Raw genomic sequence first — 14,050 nt, 5'->3', positions numbered from 1 at the left:
ACTATTCCTCCTTTGTTTCTACATTCCCTTCCTTCCCTCATTAGCAACTGTTTGAATCTGCCCTTTGGAACTCAGGGAGCTTCAGGAGGCTGAATGAAGCCTATTTCCTACAAACAACAAACAGGAGACATGAAAAGGACTTGTACCTGGGAGGGTCCCACAGGGTCCTGCTCAGTTTCATCTATAGTGTCATGTCATCTGCCAATAGTGACAGTTTTCATTCTTCCTTTCCAATTTGGATTCCTTTTATTTCTTTTTCTTGTCTGATTGCTGTGGCTAGGACTTCAATACTATGTTGAATAAAAGTGGTGAGAGTGGATATCCTTGTCTTACTATTGATCTTAATGGAAATGCTTTCAGCTTTTCACCGTTGAGTATGATTTTAGCTGTGGGTTTCTCATATGTAGCCTTTATTATGTTGTGGTATGGTCCCTCTATGCCCACTTTCTGCAGAGTTTTTATTCTAAATGGGTGTTGAGTTTTGTCAAAAGCTTTTTCTGTATCTATCAAGATGATCATATGGTTTTTATTTTTCAGTTTGTTAATGTGGTGTTCAAAAAGATACATGCACCCCAGTGTTCATAGTAGCATTAATTACACTTGCCAAGATATGGTAGCAACCTAAGTGTCCATCAACAGATGAATGGATTAAGAATATGTGGTATAAACACAAGAGAAAGAAAAGACCTACAATAACAAACCCAAAACAATTAAGAAAATGGTAATAGGACATACATATCGATAATTACCTTAAATGTAAATGGCTTAAATGCTCCAACCAAAAGGCATAGACTGGCTGAATGGATACAAAAATAAGACCCGTATATATGCTGTCTGCAAGAGACCCACTTCAGACCTAGGGACACATACAGACTGAAAGTGAGGAGATGGAAAAAGATATTCCATGCAAGTGGAAATCAAAAGAAAGCTGGAGTAACAATTCTCATATCAGACAAAATAGAGTTTAAAACAAAGACTATTACAAGAGAAAAAGAAGGACACTACATAATGATCAAGGGATCAATCTAAGAAGAAGATATAACAATTGTAAATATTTATGCACCCAACATAGGAACACCTCAATACATAAGGCAAATACTAACAGCCATAAAAGGGGAAATCGACAGTAACACAATCATAGTAGGGGACTTTAACACCCCACTTTCACCAATGGACACATCATGCAAAATGAAAATAAATGAGGAAACACAAGCTTTAAATGATACATTAAACAAGATGGACTTCATTGATATTTACAGGACATTCCATCCAAAAACAACAGAATACACTTTCTTCCCAAGTGCTCATGGAACATTCTCCAGTATAGATCATATCTTGGGTCACAAATCAAGCCTTCGTAAAATTAAGAAAATTGAAATCGTATCAAGTATCTTTTCCGACCACAACGCTATGAGACTAGATATCAATTACAGGAAAAAATCTGTAAAAAAATACAAACACATGGTAGCTAAACAATACACTACTTAATAACCAAGAGATCACTGAAGAAATCAAAGAGGAAATCAAAAAATATCTAGAAACAAATGACAATGAAAACACGATGACCCAAAACCTATGGGATGCAGCAAAAGCAGTTTAAGAGGGAAGTTTATAGCAATACAATCCTACCTTAAGAAACAAAAAACATCTCAAATAAACAACCTAACCTTACACCTAAAGCAATTAGAGAAAGAACAAAAAAACCCCAAAGTTAGAAGAAGGAAAGAAATCATAAAGATCAGATCAGAAATAAATGAAAAAGAAATGAAGGAAACGATAGCAAAGATCAATAAAACTAAAAGTTGGTTCTTGAGAAGATAAACAAAATTGATAAACCATTAGCCAGACTCATCAAGAAAAAAAGGGAGAAGATTCAAATCCATAGAATTAGAAATGAAAAAGAAGTAACAACTGACACTGCAGAAATACAAAGGATCATGAGAGATTACTGCAAGCAACTATATGCCAATAAAATGGACAACCTGGAAGAAATGGACAAATTCTTAGAAATGCACAACCTGCCGAGACTGAACCAGAAAGAAGTAGAAAATATGAACAGACCAATCACAAGCACTGAAATTGAAACTGTGATTAAAAATCTTCCAACAAACAAAAGCCCATGACCAGATGGCTTCACAGGCGAATTCTATCAAACATTTAGAGAAGATCTAACACCTATCCTTCTCAAACTCTTCCAAAATATAGCAGAGGGAGGAGTACTCCCAAACTCATTCTATGAGGCCACCATCACCCTGATACCAAAACCAGACAAAGAGGTCACAAAGAAAGAAAACTACAGGCCAATATCACTGATGAAAATAGATGCAAAAATCCTCAACAAAATACTAGCAAACAGAATCCAACAGCACATTAAAAGGATCATACACCATGATCAAGTGGGGTTTATCCCAGGAATGCAAGGATTCTTCAATATACACAAATCAATCAATGTGATACACCGTATTAACAAATTGAAGGAGAAAAACCATATGATCCTCTCAATAGATGCAGAAAAAGCTTTCGATAAAATTCAACACCCATTTATGATAAAAACCCTGCAGAAAGTAAGCATAGAGGGAACTTGCCTCAACATAATAAAGGCCATATGTGACAAACCCACAGCCAACATCGTTCTCAATGGTGAAAAACTGAAACCATTTCCACTAAGATTAGGAACAAGACAAGGTTTCCCACTCTCACCACTATTATTCAACATAGTTTTGGAAGTTTTAGCCACAGTAATTAGAGAAGAAAAAGAAATAAAAGGAATCCAAATCGGAAAAGAAGAAGTAAAGCTGTCACTGTTTGCAGATGACATGATACTGCACATAGAGAATCCTAAAGATGCTACCAGAAAACTACTAGAGCTAATCAATGAATTCGATAAAGTAGCAGGATACAAAGTTAATGCACAGAAATCTCTTGCATTCCTATACACTAATGACGAAAAGTCTGAAAGTGAAATTAAGAAAACACTCCCATTTACCATTGCAACAAAAAGAATAAAATATCTAGGAATAAACCTACCTAAGGAGACAAAAGACCTGTATGCAGAAAATTATAAGACACTGATGAAAGAAATTAAAGATGATACAAACAGATGGACAGATATACCATGTTCTTGGATTGGAAGAATCAACATTGTGAAAATGACCATACTACCCAAAGCAATGTACAGATTCAATGCAATCCCTATCAAACTACCACTGGCATTTTTCACAGAACTAGAACAAAAAATTTCACAATTTGTGTGGAAACACAAATGACCCTGAATAGCCAAAGCAATCTTGAGAAAGAAAAGTGGAGCTGGAGGAATCAGGCTCCCTGACTTCAGACTATACTACAAAGCTACAGTAATCAAGACAGTTTGGTACTGGCACAAAAACAGAAATATAGATCAATGGAACAGGATAGAAAGCCCAGAGATAAACCCACGCACATATGGTCACCTTATCTTTGATAAAGGAGGCAAGAATATACAGTGGAGAAAAGACAGCCTCTTCAATAAGTGGTGCTGGGAAAACTGGACAGCTATATGTAAAAGAATGAAATTAGAACACTCCCTAACACCATACACAAAAATAAACTCAAAATGGATTAAAGACCTAAATGGAAAGCCGGACACTATCAAACTTTTAGAGGAAAACATAGGCAGAAGACTCTATGACATAAATCACAGCAAGATCCTTTCTGACCCACCTCCTAGAGAAATGGAAATAAAAACAAAAATAAACAAATGGGACCTAATGAAACTCAAAAGCTTTTGCACAGCAAAGGAAACCATAAACAAGACGAAAAGACAACCCTCAGAATGGGAGAAAATATTTGCAAATGAAGCAACTGACAAAGGATTAATCTCCAAAATTTACAAGCAGCTCATGCAGCTCAATATCAGAAAAACAAACAACCCAGTCCAAAAATGGGCAGAAGACCTAAATAGACATTTCTCCAAAGAAAATATACAGATTGCCAACAAACACATGACAGAATGCTCAACATCATTAATCATTAGAGAAATCCAAATCAAAGCTACAGTGAGATATCATCTCACACCAGTCAGAATGGCCATCATCAAAAAATCTACAAACAATATATGCTGGAGAGTGTGTGGAGAAAAGAGAACCCTCTTGCACTGTTGGTGGGAATGTAAATTGATACAGCCACTATGGAGAACAGTATGGAGGTTCCTTAAAAAACTAAAAATAGAACTACTGTATTACCCTGCAATCCCACTACTGGGCATATACCCTGAGAAAACTGTAATTCAAAAAGAGTCACGTACCACAATGTTCATTGCAGCTCTATTTACAATAGCCAGGACATGGAAGCAACCTAAGTGTCCATCAACAGATGAATAGATAAAGAAGATGTGGCACATATATACAATGGAATATTACTCAGCCATAAAAAGAAACGAAATTGAGTCATTTCTAGTGAGGTGGATGGACCTAGAGTCTGTCATACAGAGTGAAGTAAGTCAGAAAGAGAAAAACAAATACCGTATGCTAACACATATATATGGAATCTACAAAACAAAAAAAAAAAGGGTCATGAAGAACCTAGGGGCAAGACGGGAGTAAAGACGCAGACCTACTAGAGAATGTACTTGAGGATACGGGGAGGGGGAAGGGTAAGCTGGGACAAAGTGAGAGAGTGGCATGGACATACATACACTACCAAATGTAAAATAGATAGCTAGTGGGAAGCAGCCACATAGCACAGGGAGATCAGCTCGGTGCTTTGTGACCACCTAGGGGGGTGAGATAGGTAGGGTGGGAGGGAGGGAGACGCAAGAGGGAAGAGATATGGGGATATATGTATATGTATAACTTATTCACTTTGTTATAAAGCAGAAACTAACACACCATTGTAAAGCAATTATACTCCAATAAAGATGTTAAAGTAAAAAAAAGAACATGTGGTTTATATACATAGAATGGACTGCTACGCAGCCATAAAAAGAATGAAATTTTGCCATTTAAAACAACATGGATGGACTTGGAGGGTATTATGCTAAGTGAAATAAGTCAGACAGAGAAAGACAAATACTGTATGATGTCACTTATGTGTCGAATCTAAAAAATAAAACAAACTAGTGAATATAACAAGAAAGAAACAGACTCATAGATACAGGGAACAAACCAGTGGTTACCAGTTGGGAGAGGGAATGGGGAGGGGAAAACATAAGGGTAGGGGATTAAAAGGTGCAAACTTATGTATAAAATAAGCTACGGGATATATTGTGTACAGCACAGGGAATATAGCCAATATTTTATGGAGTATAACTTTTAAAAATTGTGAATCACTGTAGTATATATCCATAACTTACATAACATTGTATATCAAGTATACTTCAATAAAAAATTTTTCTGGTGAAAATAAATTTTAAACATAAGCAGGTATAAGATGTTAGAAACAGATTGTTTTACACAATGAACATTTACTTGTTATTTAAGAACAGAAGATGGACAAGTAGAGATAGTGAGTGGAGACTTACTTTGAGGAGCTTGGCTCTGAAGGGGAGATAGAAAATGGGAGTTAGAAGTAAAGCAATTTAAAAAGAAAAAAGTGTATAGTAGGAGGTATGCAAAGATGTCTAGATTACAGGGAAGAAACCAACAGAGATAAAGATTTTAACAGGGGGATTTTTGCAGAAACTAACTCCTGTAGCTGTAATATGTCTCTGGTCAAAAATGTATTATGTATCTGTGTGGCAGTGTATCATTTTCTTTAGGTCATTGTAAATGTTGAAAATAGTTTGGAGACCGTTAGAAGTCTCAGACCCAGATAGTATTGCCTTTCATAAAAACTCTTCCAGCTTATTTGTCTTTGACTAGGCAGAGAGGGAGAAAGAGCTAAAGGAGAGTGAGAATTGGGGGATGGCAGAAAAGATGAAGAGAGAGAAGCTACCTTATCAACTATGAGGACATTAGTCACTGAGGTTCTTAGCCTTTGGAGAACTTTAAGGGAGAGTATCATGACATCCAGTCATATAAATTCCTAATACCAATTTCTTTGTCTTTTTCCCTAGGTTGGGGTTATGGCCAGTACTATGTTAAACTAGATGTTTAATAATGATAATAAGTTTGTATTGATACAGATGATGATCATAGTTTTCAAAGCATTAAGTTTGTTATTTAATAAATATTTTTTGCATTTAAGGGAGGAAAAGACTGAACAGTTGTTGGACTGTAAACAAGAACTTGAGCAAATGGAAATAGAACTAAAAAGGCTGCAACAAGAGGTTTGTACCTGGAACTTTTATTATATAGGATCAATTGGAAATTGATTTTTCTCCTTATAATATATAACATTTGCCTTACTGCTTACTGAGGTTTCATGAGATCCAATGACTTTTTCAGTGTTTCTCTCTTCAAAAATGCCACAACCAAAACTAGAAATCAAAACTAGAAAGGTCTTTGGAGTTTTCTTTTTTCTCTATTAGTTCTATTCAAACTTTGCTAAGATTCCAAGGAGCCTCTTAGGACTGGTGCAGTTCCAGGTTTCTCTTTTTTATGTATTGGCTTCTGTGGGCTTGGAAGCTGGAACACCTCTAGGTCTCTGCTCTCTAATGGTGCTTTATGTTAACCTTATATATGACAGAATGCTTTTTAATTTTTCACTGTTTCTACTAAATAAGATCCAAACTTTTACTTTTTTAAATACAATTTTTTTTTCTAATGCTTTGTGTTTTTTCATCTTGAACCAAGACTGTTTAAGAATTTGCTTCTTTTAATTACTCTGTAATGTTTCGTTTTCATTTAGAGGTAGTACAAGAGGTCTTCTTTAACCCATAAATGGTAAGGATTGGGGTAAGGCTGGACAATTATTTCTTTTCCTTACTTCACCTAACCTGCCATTTTAAATTCAGGGAACATTTCACTTGCGGGATCATAAACTGGGACCTTTCTAGATGAATGAATCTAGGGATCATAATTTTTAGTTTTAGATTTGCTGTTGCTGCTATTCCACTTCTTGGTAGCAGGGTTTTTTTGTATTTGTGTTCCATCTAAAATTGTCGTTCTCAATCTTTTTGGTCTCAAGACCCTTCTTTACTCTTGAAGATTAATGAGGATTATTTAATGTGTATTCTCTTTACTGGAATTTACTATATTTGAAATTAAAACTAAGAGTTTTAAAAGTATTTATTAATTCATTTAAAAATAATACTCAATCCACTCCATGTTAACATAAAAATTATATAGTAATTAAATAACCATTATTTTCCAAAACAAAAAAAAATTAGAAGAATAGTACTGTTTTATATTTTTGCAAATCTCTTTTTTAAATGCCTGGATTAATTGAAGACTACCAGATTCTCATATCTATTGAATATTTCTTCATTCAATCTGTTAAGATATCACATGCCATGTATGTAGCCTCTGAAAAACGCCACTGTCCCTTCATGAGAGAATGAGAGTGAAAACAGCAAGTACTGTCTTAGTATTATTATGAAAATAGTTTTGACCTCATGAATTCCCTGGAAGGGTTTCAGGGACCCACAGATTTCCCTGGATCACACTTTGATTACTGCTACTCAAAGGATTACAAGAGGACTTTTAAAAGGTTGAATTTTAATACTTATTTCAAATGGCGTAAAGATACGCACTAATCATGTGCAAGTAATCATTCATGTGAAAGTATTAAAAACTCAGCAGGATTTTGGTAACATGTCTGGGTAGAAACATTATTTCTCTAAAGTAACTAATGATCAACTTTTGTAACAGTTTGCCTCTTCTGTGTTTTTACTATCTGACATTTTAAAGTTAACTTTTCACCTTAAATTCATTGCAAATGGTTATGTTGATGAGAGGTTTACTTACTTTAAAATATCCTGAATATTTTTTACATTCTTAATGGAGAACATTATATATAAAAGTTTGTATACAAGCATATGCTTTTATTTTTGTATAGAAACATTTTAAAAATTTTTTATTATTTTTTAATATTTATTTATTTATTTAGCTGCACTGAGTATTAGTTGCAGCATGCAGGATCTTCACTGCCATGTGCGGGATCTTCATTGCTGCATTTGTGATCTTTAGTTGCAGCATGTGGGATCTAGTTCCCTGACCAGGGATCAAACCCGCTCCCCCTGCATTGGGAGCACGGAGTCTTAGCCACTGGACCACCAGGGAAGTCCCTAGAAACATATATTTTTAAAATACTTCTTATTCTTGGTTTAAAAAAAGGCTTTTTTATCTCCTCATTTAAAAAAAATAATTAAGGTGTAATTTATATACCATTGAATTTACACTTTTTGCAGTCCATCGCCTTAACCACTTGGCCTCCTCGTCCCACAAAAATCACACTTTTAAAGTACACAAGTCAGGGACTTCCCTGGTGGCGCAGTGGATAAGACTCTGCGCTCCCAATGCAGGGGGCCTGGGTTCGATCCCTGGTCAGGGAACTAGATCCCACACGCATGCCACAACTAATAGTTTGCATGCCACAGTTAAGGACCTCATGTGCCGCAACTAAGGAGCTGGTGAACCGCAACTAAGGAGCCCGCCTCCCACAACAAAGACCCAGTGCAAATAAATAAGTAATTTAAAAATAATAATAATAAAGTACACAAGTCAGGGACTTCCCTGGTGGTCCAGTGGTTAACACTCTGCGCTTCCAATGCAGGGGACACGGGTTCGATCCCTGGTCGGGGAGCTAAGATCCTACATGCCACAGGGCGCAGCCAAAAAAAAAAGTACACAAGTCATTGTTTTTTTGGTAATTTCTTCAAATTGTACAACCCAAGGATTATCAATTTGAAAATAGAAAATAATATTTTAAATATGAATATTTGTTTATATTTAGAACATGAATTTGCTTTCGGATGCTCGTTCTGCAAGAATGTATCGAGATGAATTAGATGCGCTTCGGGAGAAGGCTGTCAGAGTTGATAAGCTTGAAAGTGAAGTTAGCAGATACAAAGAGAGGCTACATGATATTGAATTTTATAAGGCAAGAGTTGAGGTATGTTACGTAATTTAAGCTATTCACAGTTCTTTTCTTTAGAAGTATTATGATTTTTCAAAATGCATTTAAAATACACTTTAATAAATATAAGAAACTCTTGAAACATTGAGCAAACTGTAAATAGCATCAGGTGTTTATTTTATGATAGATCAGCATATTGTTTAGACTTGTAAAAAGGGATTTTTGGATGCTATTCATTTTATTGAATTCTTTGGGGCTCTTCCTTCATTCCTTTATTTAGTATTATATGTAGCGAAGACTTTTGAAATCAAAATAAAGTATATATCTCTACTAATTTCTAACTCGTTCCTAGAAGTGAGTGCGAAACATATTTCTGATTGCTGCTCAACTCAGAATACTAAATTAGGATCAATGAAGGCGAAATCAATATCTGTCTCCCTCTCTCTCTCTCTCCCCCTCCCCCCACCTCTCTGTCTCTTTCTTCCCTCCCACCCCCATTTGTCTTCTCTCTTTATATATATATATATGAACAAATTAGAAAAAACAATTTTTCTTAGTTAATGGTTGCATTTCTGTGTTACATGAAGTTGAGTTTGACAGCAAGAATTTGAAAATCCTTGCTTCTTGGCATTCTTTTTTCCTTTCTCCATGATTTCTTCATTGTCTGTAAACAGGGAAGATTTTGGTCAGTTTTAATATGGGGATAAGAAAGAAGGAGTATGCTAAATCAGGAAATGAAAACATTATAAGAGAAAGTTAGAACTTAGCCTGAATGTTACCAGAAAATAGACCCAATAGAGTGCAAAGATAAGGTGTATATTAGTTCTTTGTTAATTGTTTAAATAGGCGTATCCATGGCACTATTAAGGGATCCTCATGGATGCCACTGTTTTAATATACTTTCTCTTGACTTCAGCTTATAAACTGTAGGCTTAAACTTAGCAATATAGATTTGTGAACATGTCTTCAAAACATACGTAGGAGTTTAAAGATGTTGATGTAAAATATTTATTGATAAAAGCCTTGGTTTATGATTCTGTGAGTCTTAATTCAAGTCTTGGTATTTTACTGAAAACCCCCAAATTCTTCACTTTCAAGTAGAGAGAAACCTAAATCTATTTCAGTAAATAAATTAAGCCCTGATTCTATGGCGATTGGTGTCTTAAATATCTGGAAGACTACTTATACTGAGTTCCTTATCCTTGTGACTTAGGAATATAAATATACCCTGACAATTTCATGTGAAATTATAGTAGTGTTATTGATCCTAATGTAAGTACTGAGTATTTTGTTTATATAATAACTTAAATTCTGGGAAATAAAATGAAACCAGCTATATTTCTGTTATTCAGTAGCTTTACTCTTGCATAGAACTGTTGATAAAGACAGCTTAATGTCTTACTTTATAATAAAGAATTTTTATGTTTCAGAGCTTTAAAAATTAACATATTAATGTATTTGTGACAAATAAAGCCTACTCGAAATGTTTATAGGAATTAAAAGAAGACAATCAAGTTTTATTAGAAACAAAAACCATGTTGGAAGACCAATTAGAAGGAACTCGAGCTCGTTCTGATAAATTACATGAATTAGAAAAAGAAAATTTACAACTGAAGGCTAAACTGCATGATATGGAAATGGTACGTATTATAATGTAGATCTATTACATGGCCTCTAAGTAAAAATTCTAAGATTTATCTGATTTCCCTATAGTGACAAGGATGGCTAGTGTCCTTAAGGCCTTAACAGAGAAGAGATAGCTAAATAAATTAGATGCTTCCAATTTTATATAAATTCAGAAGTAGTAGAAATTTCTGCTTTTGTTACAGAGGGGTATTATTTATTAATTTTGACTACTGTTTTTCAGAAAACCCTAATAAGCCGTTGTGCAAACACTCCTTTAGAATATAGAAATACAACTATTTGCTAAAATTTATCATTGGGTCAGAAATCATTTGTTATATCATTAAAACAATATAATGACTATGAAGAGGTGTTTTCAGTGTCCCCAAAGATCACTATAAAAGGATGTCAGATACCTGATCAGTTTAGTGACCAGCAGTAATAATTAATTATTAGCTTCAAATTGTGACAGTTTTAAGGAACTCACAATTTATCTCATTATACAGTTTCTGATAAATGAAAGTTATAAGTAATAAAATATTAGCTTGAAATTGTACTGTTTCTTAGCTTTCTTTTCTCTCCCTACTCCCTGCCAATAAAAAAGGAGCGTGATATGGATAGAAAAAAGATTGAAGAATTAATGGAAGAAAATATGACTTTGGAAATGGCACAGAAACAAAGTATGGACGAATCATTACATCTTGGCTGGGAGCTGGAACAAATATCCAGAACTAGTGAACTTTCTGAAGGTATTTCCAATACTCTTTTTTTTTTATTTAAATGGATGAATGAATAAATGAAGTTGTATTTATGCTTACATTTCTGGATATTTCATTGCTGTTCTTTATTTTCCCTGGTTGGAGATGTCGCAAAAGGCCACATATCTCCCTAGATAGAATTTCACAGAGTAATATGTTAATTTCCACATGCCTGGGTCTGGTCCTTATCTTTGCATGTCTTACAACTCAACTTTGAGTGCAGTAGCAGATTCGATCAGTTGTTTAGGCACAATTTCATGTTCATATCACAATAAACTGGGATATCAGTTTATTACTTTATTTTGAGAGATACAGCCATCTACTAAATAGAAAAGAAAAATCATTAGCTGGTCACCATGTTCTTTGACTTTAGACAAACCTAAATAGGAAATCAGAATGCAGTGGGAATATTCTTTGGTGAATATGTAGCCAGAATAAAACAAGTTAAGGATCTTTATGGCTACTTTCATCAATATGTTGGATTTTAGGATTATACCTACCATTTATACCCTGGAGGTAATGAAAGACCCCAGATAAATTTTTAACTTTCGGCTCTATTTCCTAGGCTCCACATTAACTTGTCCTCTTTATTAAAGCTGGGGCACACACATACAATGTGGCTTTTTGTGTTAAAGCTTTGAGTTTGCTAATACTGCTATACAATACTTTATTTAAATTATACCCAGGTCACATTTATTTGAATTAGACTGGTTCCCTAATTCCTTAGTTACCCAGTATTTAGATTATTATACCTGTTTTTCTTCCTTCAGCAGATATTTATTAAGCACCTACCATGTGTAAAATATTATACCAGGCCCTGAGGATATAGTGGTGAGGTAGACATAAGGTCTGAAAGAGCTTATAACCTGGCGCTTAAAGAAGTTACTTCTACAGATGACTCATCATATTTATTACTATTAGGCTTTTCCTAATTTTACACTTCAGAACCTAATTCCGGATTCTGGGACCCCATGTAAATTGACTTCATAGTAAGTAATTATATTCAGCTGAGAATGAATTTTCTGGGATGTGTTACTTAAAATATTTGTGGAACTTTTTTACTGTATTCCATGTGAACTGAGTTACAAAGAAAACAATTCAGACTTAAATGTTTTCTACTATTACATTAGTTAAAATTAACACTGTTAGGAGTTTTCTCACCTGTTAAGTGGGGATAATAATAGTAAGTACTATCTTACAGAGTTGTTGTGAGGGTTGAATTTGTTAATGAAGCCCTTTAGAACTGTGCCTAGGGCTTCCCTGGTGGCGCAGTGGTTGAGAATCTGCCTGCCAATGCAGGGGACACAGGTTCGAGCCCTGGTCTGGGAAGATCCCACATGCCGCGGAGCAAGTGGGCCCGTGAGCCACAACTACTGAGCCTGCGCGTCTGGAGCCTGTGCTCCGCAACAAGAGAGGCCACGACAGTGAGAGACCCGCGCACCGCAATGAAGAGTGGCCCCCGCTCGCCACAACTAGAGAGAGCTCTCACACAGAAACGAAGACCCAACACAGCCAATAAATAAATAAATAAATAGATTTTTAAAAAAAAGAACTGTGCCTAGTAAATAGTAAGCATTTGAGTGTTTTTTATTATTATTATTATCATTATATCACAGTTGTTTTGCGGGGGTCATAGAACATAAAATTCATTTAGTGTGGCATAGTTTTTTTTTTTAACTATACAAGGGACTTTCTAAAAAATTTGCAAACTCTGGAAAAATATAAAGAAGGAAATCAAAGTCACTAATAATTTCTTGGCTTTTACATTTCACAAAATTTGCTTCTAGAATTTTCCTACACACGCAGGGTTATTTTTTATATCAGCAGATCAGTGTGTATATACAATTAAGGTTCCTTTTTTCATCTAAGAATATAACGTAGACAATCTCCCATGTTAAAAATGTGTCGTAAGTATCCTTTTAAAGTCTTTGTAGTCTGACTGGAAGCTTCCTCAAAGCATGTAGTATTGAAAGCTTTATTAAGGCATATCATGTTTTGTAGCCTGATCTTGTTTGATTGAAGTGCATGACCTCAAATCATGCAATTAGAGTTGTACTTAAGAAGACTTGGACAACTAATGGAATTTATAAAAAGTCAATGACTACCTAGTATACTAGCTTTTAATAAAAGATTAACAATGTGCTGACTAGAACAAAAGCTTGAAATAAGAATTGAGGCTTTCTTTACTTAAAATCTAGGGGATATTTTACTCTACCTAATTTTTAAAAGAATGTATGACTTGTGTGGCTACATGTTTGTGTGTGTGTGTTTCTTTGCTTTTTATGATGGAGGATTTCAAACGTACGCAAAAGTAGACAGACCCAGAAATTCCCTCCTGTATTTCTGTTTATTTCCCTTCCTGAAGTCTAGGATTTCAAAATAAATTCTAAATGTCATATTTCATTTGTAAATCCTAATATTTTTATATCATCAAAATATTTAATGAGTCTGTTATAGGGTTATTAAAAATAATTATTTTTGGCTTACTGGAGAGCATCATTTACAGAAGTCGAAACTGAGTTTTCTTATTTTAAAAAATAGAATGCTGAAAGCTACTTAGAAAGATGATTTCTGTTGGCAAAACGGACTGCATGTTGCTGTTTATACATAATTAGCCAGGATTCTTCATTTAGAGAAAGACTTTTTTGAAGTGACCAGTGTATAGTACTGTCTTGCCTTTCTCAGAATCAGATTAGGATTTTTTCCCCCCTCAAACTGGTTTCCTTTATCTGTGA

General features: G+C 34.7%; 1 protein-coding gene across 1 annotated transcript in view; it reads left to right on the top strand.

Moving 5' to 3' along the window:
• Positions 1-14,050, top strand: part of CCDC88A (coiled-coil domain containing 88A) — a 122,887-nt gene that overhangs the window by 61,923 nt on the left and 46,914 nt on the right. Inside the window, exons 9-12 of the mRNA XM_061168685.1 lie at positions 6,163-6,244; positions 8,812-8,970; positions 10,428-10,574; positions 11,162-11,306. Of these exons, the coding sequence (XP_061024668.1) occupies positions 6,163-6,244; positions 8,812-8,970; positions 10,428-10,574; positions 11,162-11,306 (533 nt within the window). The remainder of the gene's footprint in view (positions 1-6,162; positions 6,245-8,811; positions 8,971-10,427; positions 10,575-11,161; positions 11,307-14,050) is intronic.

Source organism: Eubalaena glacialis, chromosome 14 (assembly GCF_028564815.1).
Source record: "Eubalaena glacialis isolate mEubGla1 chromosome 14, mEubGla1.1.hap2.+ XY, whole genome shotgun sequence".
Classification (NCBI taxonomy): domain Eukaryota; kingdom Metazoa; phylum Chordata; class Mammalia; order Artiodactyla; family Balaenidae; genus Eubalaena; species Eubalaena glacialis.
Note: the sequence above shows the minus strand (reverse complement) of the source record. Positions and strands in the feature narration are given on the sequence as shown.